Below are 13,364 nucleotides of genomic sequence, written 5' to 3' on the forward strand. Positions count from 1 at the left end.
TGCCTTAGTTTTCTCCCTCGAGATTACTACAGATTAATGTCATGGGTGCGAATTGGCGGGCACAGTCCAAAATATTTTTAGGACTATAATATATAGACTATGATTAATATGATTAATATGGATTATAATTTTTTTGGTTTTTGGAAAAGAGGGAATAAAAACAGGACTTCAGGTTCAGTGAGCTACGAGTCCCTAATCAGAATGGTGATGGCTTTTCTTTCAAGTAGTCCCTAAACTCGCATGCTCTGCGGTGTGCGAAGGCCAACAATAGCTTGTAAAGAGATCTCTGGCGGTTCAGGTCCTAGCCCTTCAAGCCCCATTCTTCCCTTTGCCCCTCTTCCTCTTCACCTGGCCAAGCCCCCTTGATCAGAAAGAATTTATCTTCCTTCCATCGGGTAGAACTTCTCCTTGCAATTAGAGTATAGCACAAGAAGCCACGATTTTGCCTCGACTCTGTGGTGTGAGACGCTTCATTCTTGGAAAGGTTGGCCTGGACTACCTTATTAGCACGAGCAGCGGGGTGGACTGGGGCCATCAGGTCGATTAAGACCTTGCCTCTTTTTTTTTCTGGGTCGAAGATTAAGACATTCTCTAGCTAACATTTTTGACTCTTAACTCTCTCTTTGGGTAAAGGAATTGAAAATTACATAGAATTCTTAAATGACAAAATTTAGATCTTTATCGTCTAAATTTTTGACAATTAATAATTTCAATATTTGGATTTATATATGTTGAATTTTGTAAATGACAGAAATTACAATGAAAAATGAATTCCTACTCAATAGAAATTGCGAAATAACGCCTCTTATGGCGGAAATTAAACTTGTGAATTTTGATCCCCAATTTCTATGATTTTTTCCGCATGTCATCTAATAAGTTCCTTGCTTAAGTTGACAAACAATAGAAATATCAATTTCCACTCTTCAATTCCCAACTCTTAGGTAAATTCCTAGTTATTTTTCTCCATCTAAACATACAAATTGGTGATGAGCAAAAATGTAATTATAAAAAAAGAAAGAAATGGTGACGTGTACTACCGTTGCAGTAGTCTATTGCCTTAACGAACGTGGCAAAAGCCAAAGAGGGAGGAAGGGGTTTCGGAAGTCAGAACGCCGTCGTCCGAAACTGGAGGTAAAATCTAGCCGAAAGTAACGGCCTCACGGTCTCAGAGACTCAGAGGCTCAACTCAACTCTGCAGCTAAGCAAGCAAAGCAAGCACTGTAGCCCCTGCAAAATTGGGTTCTCACTGGACGTGGCTTCAACATGAGGAAGCGAGATTTGGCCATTCTCATGCTCTCTGCTTTCGCCATCTTCTTTTCTCTTCAGGTCAGCTCCCCAAAAACCCTAACAAACCCTAAGCACGAACGAATTTTTCATTCTTTTTAATCGAATTGAATTGTTTCTGATTGGCTTTGTTTTTGGAATTTCAGCACGAGGGTGATTTCTCGTTCAGAGAGGCATGGATGCATCTCTCCGATGACTACCCCATCAAGTACGAAGCCGACCGTCTCCCTCCGCCGATCGTCGCCGATCTCAACGGTGACGGCAAGAAAGAAGTCCTCGTGGCCAGCCACGATGCCAAAATCCAGGTCTTTCTCTCTCACTCTTTCACTTCATTTTCATGTTAGCTTTCTTTTAATAACAAGCAGTGTTGTTGCTTACTTGTTGGCTATGGTTGGGGGTTTTGTGTTATTGTTGTCATTAGGTTTTGGAGCCTCATAGTAGGCGTGTGGATGAAGGATTCAGTAATGCTCGCGTGCTTGCGGAGGTGAGCCTGTTGCCTGACAAAATCCGCATATCCTCCGGCAGACGCCCTGTGGCAATGGCTACCGGGGTTATCGACAAGCTCAGACCCGGGCAAAGACCCAGGCAGGTTTTGGTGGTTGTTACATCGGGTTGGTCTGTCATGTGCTTCGATTCCAACCTCAAAAAGCTCTGGGAAGTCAATTTGCAGGTTTGTGGCAAGTTTCAATTTTGTTCACACCTTTCTTGGAAAATGGTTACTTGGCTCATTAGCTACCAGTGACGTAATGGTGCTTTTTGTTTTAATGCACATTCTTGTTATTGGCATTTCCACAGGAGGATTTTCCACATAATGCTCATCATAGGGAGATTGCCATCTCCATAAGCAATTACACCTTGAGGCATGGGGATACAGGATTGGTGATTGTTGGTGGAAGGATGGAAATGCAGCCTCATGTATGTTTTTTGTTGTATTTATGTTAACTTTGTTTACATTTATTCTGGGTTGACAAGTCAAACTTCTCTTTCTGGTTTCCGTTATGGAGAAGTAATGGATAAAGCATGTATGATTACAAATTCCCCCAACCGCCAAGGTTGTTTACAAAGTTTGCAGGCCATCTTCTTGATTCATAACTTCTAAACAATTCATCGGGTATGATGGCCGAGGCATTATCCACTAACTTTAGAAGTCCTGCATCCAATGTCATCACAAACTTTTAGCATTCCTGCATCTGCATTTTGACCTGTTGATGCTGTATTAATGTTTAATCTGATGACTCTAAATGTTAATCATTCCTCAATGTTCTTAGAAATAATTTCTTCTGTGATCTTTAGATTTCCCTGGACCCTTTTGAAGAAATTGGGAGGGCAGAGAGAAGTGCTGATCAGCATAGAAGAAATCTGACTGAAAAGGAGGTAAAAGCATTTTTTGGCTTATGCATGAAAAAGTCTTGTATGATTTCATAATTACTCTTTTTGTGGTTAGAGTAGATAATTTGTTTTTCAGTCTTTTACATTTACTGAAGCATTATAACTTTTTGGTGTAAGGCATGATAGTGTATATGTTCTCTTTATATTTTGAGCTTCTAAATGGATGAACTATAGAAAGCCAGTAATAACAGCTGGAGTTCTTTTTCTGTTTAGTTATTCATAGTAGAGTTTTGTTTTTTGGTTATTAGTAGTAGAGTGTTTTGATGATTATTTCTATTTGTCTCAGGCTTCTGAGAATTCAGGAACTGTGGATTTACGCCATTTTGCATTGTTTGCATTTGCTGGTGACTCTGGAGCAATTCGATGGACCAGAAAGAATGAGGTGCTTTATATTGTTACTTTTTTTTTTTCACATGCTTCCTATTTTGGCACTTTTCTGCTTCATGACATGCTAAAAGGATTTCCCCATGAAAAGAAAGTCAGTTCCTTTTTCTTGAGGTTTTGCTATTTTGGAGGATGACTCTTTTCCCTGTCCTTTTCCATTTTGTGTACAACTTGGGTATCAGTAAGTATGTCGCAGACTCATTGAAAACTATTGAAGAGTCCAAAAATAGAACTATTAACGTGGGTTGCTTTCCATTATAATACTAATCTTCATTGAGCTTTGGTGTGTAGATACTTCAGTACCTCTCCTAGAATTTTATATCAGTCTATAAACACTTAGAACTGTGCTGCCATTGTAATATATCATCAATTTGTCAAACACTCAAGACATTAACTTTTTAGTGTAAAATGTCCAGAATTTCTCTTGTATAATGTTTAGCAGGTGTAGAAGCAAGAAGCTTTCATCGTAGGGTCTAATTTATGAGCGTTGCTATTACACTACTACCTAGTGTCCACCTCTTCTCAAATAGATGATTTATCTTTTGGTTAAGCTTATTGAACTATCTGGCTTCTCAAGTAGCTAATTATATTATTGGTTGTTTAGAATATCGAAGAACATTCTTCAGATGCATCACGGTTAATTCCACAGCATAACTACAAGCTTGATGTTCAGGCTTTGAACAGTCGTCAACCAGGAGAGGTATGCTATTCTGCCATTTTATAAAATGGCATGGTTTACCTGTTTCTGTTGCTCAATGTCAGATGTCTTTGTCCCTATACTCATTGCTTTTTGTATAGTAATTTTGTGAAATGGGCCAAACATATAACATGTTTGAGTTCTGCCTTGACATGGGCCTGAATGAGCTCTTATGGAAATCTCTCTCTCTCTCTCTCTCTCTCTCTCTCTCTCTCTCTCTCTCTCTCTCTCTCTCTCTCTCTCTCTCTCTCTCTTGTTGCTGTAGTTTCTTATGATTCATTCTTGTTGGGGTCAAATTTCTGATATGTTTTTGTGAGATAAGCTCCCTGATACAGGTTAAATTGTAGTTTGAATGTAGGGAATTCAGAGAATCTATCCTTGGAGTTATGCCACATCACTGGGTAGGTTAAAAATACTGTCTTTTACTCGATTCATTGAACTTTTGTTCTATTCATTGTATTTCTTTTAGATGGCAAGTGATTTTCCAATTTGTGTGCCATCATCAGGATAGAAGAGAAGATACTTTGTTGGAACTTGCAAGGTTCAAGAGGCACAAAAGGAAAATATTGAAGAGAACATCTGGAAAGACTATTAACTACCCTTTCCACAAGCCTGAAGAAAACCATCTTCCTGGAAAAGACTCAACAAAAAAAATTTCTAACTTCATTGGAAAAGCTGCACAGTATGCTGGCTCTGCAAAACCTAAGAAGGTGTGACTTGTGAACTACTTATGGTAGAATTTTTTATTGTCTTTTGAAATGGCTTTTTAACCTGCTTATATTTCTGATGCAGCCATTTCCATATATTCCTACCATAACAAACCACACACAACTTTGGTGGGTTCCTAATGTTGTTGTAGCTCATCAAAAAGAAGGAATAGAAGCTATTCACTTAGCATCTGGTCGCACTTTTTGTAAGGTAAACAAAATGCCCACACAATTTCCCTCATAGTGCCATAACCAAAGTGAAATTACACTTGATATAATAGCTGTTCATGCCTCTGTTTGGGCAACAAATGGCCAACCGTGTTTCTTTTTTTTTTTTAATTCAATTTTGAGATAATTCACCCTGCTTCAGCTCAGTCCCTTTTTTTTAAACATTTTTTTAATTGGAAATATTCCTGTGGTTTTAGGTCACCACCTTTTGCTTATGTATCTAATGTGGACATACTTCTCTACATTAATATATTCTGCTTAAACTATGTTGTGTTGAGTAAGATTTATGTTATATTTGCCTTAGCCCGTAAAATTAAAATTTGTTGATCTCACCAGCTTCATCTTCAAGAGGGTGGCCTTCATGCTGATATAAATGGCGATGGAGTCCTAGATCATGTCCAGGTGCATATCTCTTTGCTTTCTAGTCTTATATCTCAACTGCAGTTGGTCTTGAACAGCCAAATAAATGAACAAAAGCTGCTCAGTGGATGTTGGAAGTTAATGTCTGTTGAGTTTTGATTACCTACCTCTTCAATTTCCCATTTATTTAGAGGTTCAGTGATGTACAGGGAGCATGCTGAGTAATTTAGCTTACATTAATCCAGCCCTTTCGTGCAATTATATGGATAAAATTTGATCTAAAGCACAATGATATGTATCTTATGATTGGTGACTGCAACCACAAAAAATGCGTGGCTAATTTTATTTTGCATATGAATTTCAATCAAGTGGTGGCCTTTCCTTTGAATATTACATTTTGTTATTGGCTGAATCCTGGGTTAAAAGCGTGACAGAATATGTTCCTTCTCTTCAGGCTGTAGGGGGAAATGGTGCTGAGCAGACTGTTGCCAGTGGATCCATGGAAGTGCTCCGCCCCTGTTGGGCTGTTGCGACCTCTGGTGTACCTGTACGAGAACAACTATTTAATGCTTCTATATGCCATCATTCCCTTTTTAACTTATTCCAACATGGAGAATATTCAAGAAACTTTGGTCGAACTCATGATTTAGCTTCATTGGAGGTAGCAACTCCCATTCTCATCCCAAGAAGTGATGGCCATAGGCATCGTAAGGGAAGCCATGGTGATGTTGTCTTCTTGACAAATCGTGGTGAGGTATGCATGCTAATCTGGGTCCTTTTAGTCTTCTTCCTGTGGTTATCTTGAGAATGGACCTTTGTTTGGATTATCAGATCAAAATGGTTTTGAATCTAATTTCAATACACGAATCTAAGATTGCACCAAAAAGTTGTTTGGCCTTTATAGTTGTCATATCACTCCAAAAGTTGCTAGAACCTTTAGAATGTTGGCATCAAATTGGGACGTTTTCAGAATGAAATTTCGTTGATTATCCAATCTGTCATAATTTATGCTTATTACAAATTCCTTGCATGATGGATTGGGACGATTATATTTCGAGGTGCTCAAATGAATCCCACAGGATTGCTTACATAATTCAGTTGTTAGCCGGCAAGGTGCAGGCTTCTGTTTTCTTACGCTGAGTTGGAATCTTAAAAGTGTTGTTTCTCTCAGGTAACATCATACTCCCCTGGGTTGCATGGTCATGGTGCTGTTTGGCAGTGGCAGCTTTCGACGGGTGCTATATGGTCAAATCTTCCATCTCCATCAGGGATGATGGAATCTGGTATAGTGATACCTACACTGAAGTCATTCTTGTTACGAGTCCATGATAATCAACAAGTGATCCTTGCTGCTGGAGAGCAAGAGGCTGTTGTGATATCTCCTGGAGGAAGTATTTTAACATCAGTTGACCTTCCAGCACCACCTACACACGCCCTGGTCACTGAGGACTTCTCGAACGATGGCCTCACTGATCTTATCATTGTGACCAACACCGGGGTGTACGGGTTCGTACAGACCAGGCAACCAGGCGCCCTCTTCTTCAGCACCCTGGTTGGTTGCCTCATACTTGTAATGGGAGTCGTATTTGTTACCCAACACCTCAACTCCATAAAGGGCAAACCCCGTGCTTCATCTGCTCAGTGAAAGCAGCACTGCTTTCATAATGAATATACTAAACGAATGATTGCCACAGCCCTGAAGAAGCAAAGAGAGTTCATTGATATCTTCCTTTGATGAAGTAAAATTGGCATAAGCCTGACGGAGGGTTGTATCCTTTAGCCTTAGAAACATCATCTGATTGACGAGCTGCCATAGACCTGCCTCCCGTGTTTTCTGCCTTACTCCTGTAGCAGTTCATTTACTCCTGTTAGCTTTGCATGTAAAAGCCTTATATTTAAACTTGAGGGAAGCTTTCAGACTGATTCACTGTTTTTTTTCTTTTTAATATAGAAAATTTTGGTATATAAATTTTACTGTTCTGCTTCCTCTTTCATCTAATTTTTCATAAGCTTACAAATTAAACTTTATATGCTGTATTTCAACCCCTGCTTTTTCTTTTTGTCGAAAAAATTACGTGTATCTATTGGTTCCTAATTTTGTTCTTCACGCGACGTTCCAAGTTACTTTTTTTTCTATTTGCTAATGAATTCTTGGGTCTCCTTTTTCTTGCCGAAGGGTGCTTGCCAAATGGGTGGGTGCAGCTAAATCATGCCAATCTAGTGAACTTTTAGTAGGTTTCAAAGAAGAAATAGCTACGAACTCTTTTTTGGAGAACTCTTTTTTGGAGAACCTTCCTATTGAGAGGGGTGATAGTATGCTAAACTCACACATATTACACGAATGCTAGGACTTGAACCCAGGATCTTTCCTTCAAGGAGCAATTGCTCCAAACCACTACATTAGTGGTCCTTTCCAAACAGCTACGAACTTTAGTACAAAAGATTGTTGAAAATAACACTTAGCACAAAAAATGATATACAACGCGATTGGAATTACCGGCGCTCTCATTGATTGATTGAGTGCAACTTAATTCTCTTTGTTTACCAAAAAAGAGAAGAAAAAAAAGGCATTTCAGTACATACATATGTCATTATATTGAAATGTTGACAGACCTCTCACGACATTCTATTTAAATCCCAAATGGCTTTCACTTTCATGCATGTCATTTCAGAAAGGTCCTCCATATCAATCTATTTCAAAGAGATTTCTTGGAGAAAAGTAAGATATTGCCACAAGAAAATTCCGTGGGGCAGAAAGCTAGTGGGAGGTCTAGGTCTCATTCAAGCACCTTATGACTAAAGTCAATACAAACAAGTATACCCAAAGATGCCATTGTTCGTGGATCCAAAACCTGGGGAAAGGTTTTTATTTTTGAATTTTTTTAAATATATATTAAATTATAGTAAGATGGGTTTTAATTAATTAATTTCTTCAAATTGATTTTGTGTGTGGTTTTGCAACACGGGTTGTCAACCTATTTTGGAAGGGATAAAATAAAAATAAACTACAAGTAACGGTCGAGAGATGAAGCAACCAAAAGAATATTTACTGGTCCATGAAGAGACAATTCATCGCAGATGAACAAGGCTTGGTCTTCCAAAATGTGCCTCAAAAGTCACGGCTTCAACCCCTTTTTACTTGCAGCCTTGTTTTGTGCTGCTGACAGAAGACACACAGGCTTTCGAGTTAATTATGGAAACAACAACAAAACTTAACTTGCACCAATTTGCTCTCTCTCTCTCTCTCTCTCTCTCTAGTCTCTACTGCTTTCTCAGAATTTGCAAATAGGGCTCGGGACGGAGGAAAACAGCTAGTTGAGATGAGAGAGAAGACCAAAGCAAAATTAGCTTTTTTTGCAGCAGAATTGCACTTGTTGAGGGACCACAATAATTCACTAATGGCTTCCCAACACACACACACACACAAAACCACATTATGTCTTTCTTGGGCTCACTCTACTCTACCACCCTAGAGCTGATCAAAATGCATGCCAACCCGCCTGCCTATGATTGCCCTAATATACCATAACAAACCCTAGTGCTCTCTTTGATTGTGCCATGGCTTGGCTTACTAGGGAATCTAGCTATTTCTGGTGCTTAACTATATTGCTCTATGGGTCCCTAGACATAAATATATATCTTATGTGCAAAGATTAAATTAAAGGCCAAATAAAATTCACTGCCAAACATTACAAGAACCCTAATAATATGGGTCTGGGTTTTTCTTGCCCATTTCTGTACTGACCAAAGTAGCTAAGCAAGTGTGTATATATATATATATATAGAGAGAGAGAGAGAGAGAGAGAGAGAGAGAGCTATTAGCTAGCTGGTCTGGTGGCAAACACAAGTCTGAGATATTCTAGACCGTGATTATGTGATACACAGTAATAAAGCTGTTGGGTTACAGGCTGTTGAAAGCTTTCCTGCTATAGGAGAGAGCTAGCAATGTTTTAGTGGGATAAATACTTCCCTACCCCGGTTGTATTAATTGTCCCATTCTTCCTATCATTTTCCTCCTTAAATGATTTACGCTCTCTCATAATTGTATTGAGAAAATGTGCCATAATAGAGTAAAGAATAATGCAAATGTTGTAGTTGTGATAACATTATTTGATGTGACTCTATCTGATTTGCAGAATAATAATATTACATATACAAAATAATATGATTAGATTAGAACATACCTTCTTGAACGTCAAATTCATTTTGGGGCATATAAAGATAAAGTGAATTAATTAGGCAAAAATGGTGGAATTTAAAAAGGAAGTAGTTGAATGTACGTAGGTCAAGTATTGGAGAAATTATAGGTGCAAATTGGTTTCCCTAATACAAGACAAACTTTCCATTGTATTTGGAAGATAGTAAAAGAAAGTCGCCTGTCAGCGGCTATAGAAAAACTGTGGTCTAAAGCGTATACAAATACAGCTAGACCGCAGTCGGGCAACAATTTCCATGCATTTGCAAACTATATATAGTTTGAATATCGTTAACATTTAATCGGTGCAACTTAGGTCAACTTAACCAAAATCTGAGCTTTTGTTTCTCAACTAAGCATTTAGATTACAAGTAGTTCCACTTGATCAATGTCCCGATTGACAATAACCTACTCATTTACATGACTACAGATTGTATATTTGTACGTATTTTGACGGAAAACGTAGCATTTTAATGTGTCCATGTGAATACGAGGATGATATTACCACTCCACTCTACGCAATACTTGCAGTGTACATATGTTAATTAGAATACAATACGTGTTGATATTTTTCATTTTTCATGGCAAATAGGCTCTTGAGAGATACTTTTAAATGGGAAACAGTCGATGAAGAAAATGGATGGATACAATACAAATACTGAAAATTCAATTCCCGACAGAAACTTGCGCAGTTGTCCCAGGGAAGGAATATTTATTCTGGATCTTGTGCTGCTCAAGAAAACATGATATTATTCTGAGTGGAAGGTTTTTTTGAGCCAAAAAACATGGGCGTCATTCTCATCATTATTTCTGGTAAAAGTAATATCAATTATTTTTGCATTGGGAATGCCTGGCTTTCCCTATATATTATATTATATACTAATGATATTTTTTTTCAACAAACATAATAATTTGGTTTGGGGTAGTTGGCAAATGCAATTTAGGTATTTTCCTACGGAATCCCAAGAGCAAATTTTTTTTATTTTCTGTTGGCCAGTCAGTAAATTTTTTGTTTATTTAAAGAAGAAAAGAGATATTTTCCTAGGGAAAGAAGCCACAATAAAACAGCTGCATCACATGGCGCCACTGTAGTAACACATTTGCTTTATATTCCCAGCCGTAAACATGTCGGAAGAAAAGCCCTTCTGTAATTTACCAGAAAACGTGATGTGATATATTTCTAGCTTCCTGTAGAAGAAGAAGTGCACATAAAATGATATGATACATCACTCATAGACCTGGGTTAATTTCTACAGAAACATCTCAATCAGTTCTCATTCCATGCATTAACATGGATAGACCACAGAAATCTCCCTTCGAATCTAAACTGGCTCTTTCCCTCTTCCTATATGTCAATATGATGGAGACTGGATTTGTAACAAGAATATACCATATTCATTTTAGAGTCATCACTTAAGAAACTTTCAGTTTATGGAAAGAAATTCGCATGAAATCATTTTCCGTATATCTTCGGAGGGATGGGAAATGAACCATTTTTCATGTTTAGTAATGTAGAGAAAGTAACTAGAAAATATCATTTTATTTTTTTTCTCGTATTTAATTTGTGCAAGGCTTGAAAATAAACTGTGTCTAAACTATATCTTGATATAATGGACATTGAATTTGTAACAAGGATTACCCTATTCATTTAAAATGATAACTTATTGATCACAATGAAACTATCACATAAATGATATACTATGACCCATTTTTAGGTATATCATTGTGAGGAAAACTAAGGGAGGACTTAACGGGAGGGTGACAGATAGAGAAGCTGGCATCATTTCATGTGGTAAATTTCACATTAGTTTTACCTACTTCCATTCCTTTCTTTATTGTCTTATTTTTTGTTTTTCTGATGTGACAAATTTATGTGTTCAATTATTTTGACAGGACATGTCATACACATATTACTCCTCATAAAATTATATCAAGGTAAAAAAGAAAGCTTTGTTTGGAGACAACTTGATTTCTATATTCACCCTCTCTGGACTTCAAAATAATTTCAAGTGCAATTATTTTATCTACTGTAAAGCAGTACCTGTCGATATAAAGTCCTCGGTTATAAATTTTTTCATTGAATATCTACAATCTTACTAACCAATTCCTGCATTCCTGCATTCCTGCAAATCCTTATATGAGGCTAATTCGGTCTAGCCTAGTGGAAAAGAGACTTGACTTGCACATAAGAGGGTCTCAAGTTCAAACTCTTATGGCATCTTGGTTGTGTGTGTGTGAAAAACCTCTCCCTGTAATTTAAACTAGTACTATCACTGATTCATACACAGATAATTTGGCTATTTCAAAGATTGGAACAACTTGCTCCATTAACAAAACCCAAACTGCAGAGACTGACACACACACACACAGAAAGAGAGAGATGTAGCTACAACATTATTGTCAGAAATAGTGTAAAATTGTGATGTGTTTAAATCTTCTCTGCATATATCACATATGTTAGAAATGGATCATATATAGTTGACAGACCGCTAGCTAGATATATCATATAAGTTTCTACTCACCAATGTCCATTGAATCAAAGTTAAATGACTAGTAAGCAATAGAAGGTATTCCCTAGTAAGATTTGGCTCAAGTTTACATGTAATGCAATACAAGGTATTCCCCAGTAAGATTTGATTATCATTTCCCTAACCTATATTAATTAAGTAGGAGATCTCTCCATTATCTTCAACAAGAAGGTTTTGTTTAAAACCATGTACATGTTTCAGAATTGATTACCAATTCATCGTATTCATATTAAGGTTTAAGATTTAGTGCATCTCCGGGTGAGTTTCCAAATTTTAGCTAAATTAGCTAGAAAGTCGGTATAGCAAACTACTTAAAAGTAGTTTCATCCCGCAATGTTCTCTACTTTGGTTAATCTCTAATATTTTATTTTGTTTCCTCTCCTCCCCTCTAAAAAGTTCATTAAAAAGTCAAAAGTAAGAGGTGAGTGAGGGTTGTGTGCCTAGGGAGAGAGAAGAGAAAGAAATGGAGAACCCTCAGTTTCTCTGTCCTCCAAACGTAGAGAACCACCAAACTCAAATAGGGAGTTCTCCAAAATAGAGAGCCATATAGCAAGTCCACTGGAGCTGCGTTTTACCCTCATTCTAGCCAAAATGATTGAGGATCAGGGTATAGCAACTATGTTGGAGATGCTCGTAGAGTTTAGGGATGTGTTTGTGCATTCAGTTACTTTAAATAGGCTTTACAGAGATTTGATTTATGATTAGTAGATGACTCCTTTTCAAGTTTTTATTCTTAATTCTTTCTTCATTTAAAATTCTTGCAACACTCGAAAAACTCATCTATTATTACTATCTAATTAATCAATCTTAGAATGTTTCCCTCTTAAATTTATATATTCATTTATATTTTGGCACAAAAGAAGATTACCAAAGCAAAGCTGAAATTAAAAGGTTTAAAGGGGGCTTCTAATGGGAAGGGAGAAATAGATAACTGCAGAGACCATTGATGTATGAAAAATGAGAGAACATGCAATCGGTCAGAATAGTTTGTAAACTAAGGAAAGCCTTTCAATTGTCTGCTTTCTTTACAATTCCTAAATTTTCATACAGTAAGTAACAATATTATTTAAGTTCATGTGCATATATATATTCCAAAAAATGTGAAGCATTTTCTGTAATTATATATACCTTCCTGCAGAAGCATTAAACCACTGCAGATAGTAAGCAAATTTTCCCATTTTAACATCAAGGTCGCATCTATGCATTTTACGATTAGGGTCAAACGAAGTAAAATATTAATTGAGAGAGAGAGAGAGAGAGAGAGAGAGAGAGGGTTGCTTGACCTTTTGAACTTGAATGCTGGTCATGCATGGCTGGACCGCCCATACCGAAATGAAAAACAAGAAGTCTTTGAAGTTTGTCCAACAAAAGAAGAAACCAAGTTTTCGTGATTCATTTCAAACCGGCAAACATACGAGTAAACAGGAAATAAAGCAGCTTCCAAGTTCAAATCCAACCAAAACGTGTTACGGGGTTTCAAACCAGGAGAGGAAAAAATACCCACCAAACACAACAAAATCATATATTTAAACAAAAAAAAGAAGAAGAAATCAAGTAAACACTAACATCTTTGAATTTGAACAAGAAAATAA

The 13,364-nt window shown here is 37.2% G+C and overlaps 1 protein-coding gene across 1 annotated transcript; it reads left to right on the top strand.

The window, feature by feature from the left end:
* The first annotated feature begins 1,046 nt into the window (after nucleotides 1-1,046).
* LOC110758148 (FG-GAP repeat-containing protein) lies at nucleotides 1,047-7,018 on the top strand. The gene is made up of 13 exons (XM_021959954.2): nucleotides 1,047-1,326; nucleotides 1,431-1,589; nucleotides 1,706-1,954; nucleotides 2,080-2,199; nucleotides 2,578-2,658; nucleotides 2,960-3,055; nucleotides 3,662-3,757; nucleotides 4,102-4,155; nucleotides 4,261-4,464; nucleotides 4,547-4,672; nucleotides 5,026-5,091; nucleotides 5,504-5,803; nucleotides 6,221-7,018. Exons 1-13 carry the CDS (start codon nucleotides 1,264-1,266, stop codon nucleotides 6,692-6,694), a joined length of 2,088 nt encoding a protein of 695 aa, XP_021815646.1. The 5' UTR covers nucleotides 1,047-1,263; the 3' UTR covers nucleotides 6,695-7,018.
* The last annotated feature ends 6,346 nt before the right edge of the window (nucleotides 7,019-13,364 follow it).

The sequence above is a fragment of the Prunus avium genome, chromosome 7 (assembly GCF_965620075.1).
Source record: "Prunus avium chromosome 7, drPruAviu1.hap1.1, whole genome shotgun sequence".
NCBI lineage: Eukaryota > Viridiplantae > Streptophyta > Magnoliopsida > Rosales > Rosaceae > Prunus > Prunus avium.

What these genes read in the sequence shown, in the direction of transcription:
- LOC110758148 (XM_021959954.2), top strand. Translation starts at nt 1,264, where the DNA reads ATGAGGAAGCGAGATTTGGCCATTCTCATGCTCTCTGCTTTCGCCATC. An exon ending in GGATGGAAATGCAGCCTCAT is followed by an intron (nt 2,200 to 2,577) that starts GTATGTTTTTTG and finishes TGTGATCTTTAG; the next exon opens with ATTTCCCTGGACCCTTTTGA. An exon ending in GAAATCTGACTGAAAAGGAG is followed by an intron (nt 2,659 to 2,959) that starts GTAAAAGCATTT and finishes TATTTGTCTCAG; the next exon opens with GCTTCTGAGAATTCAGGAAC.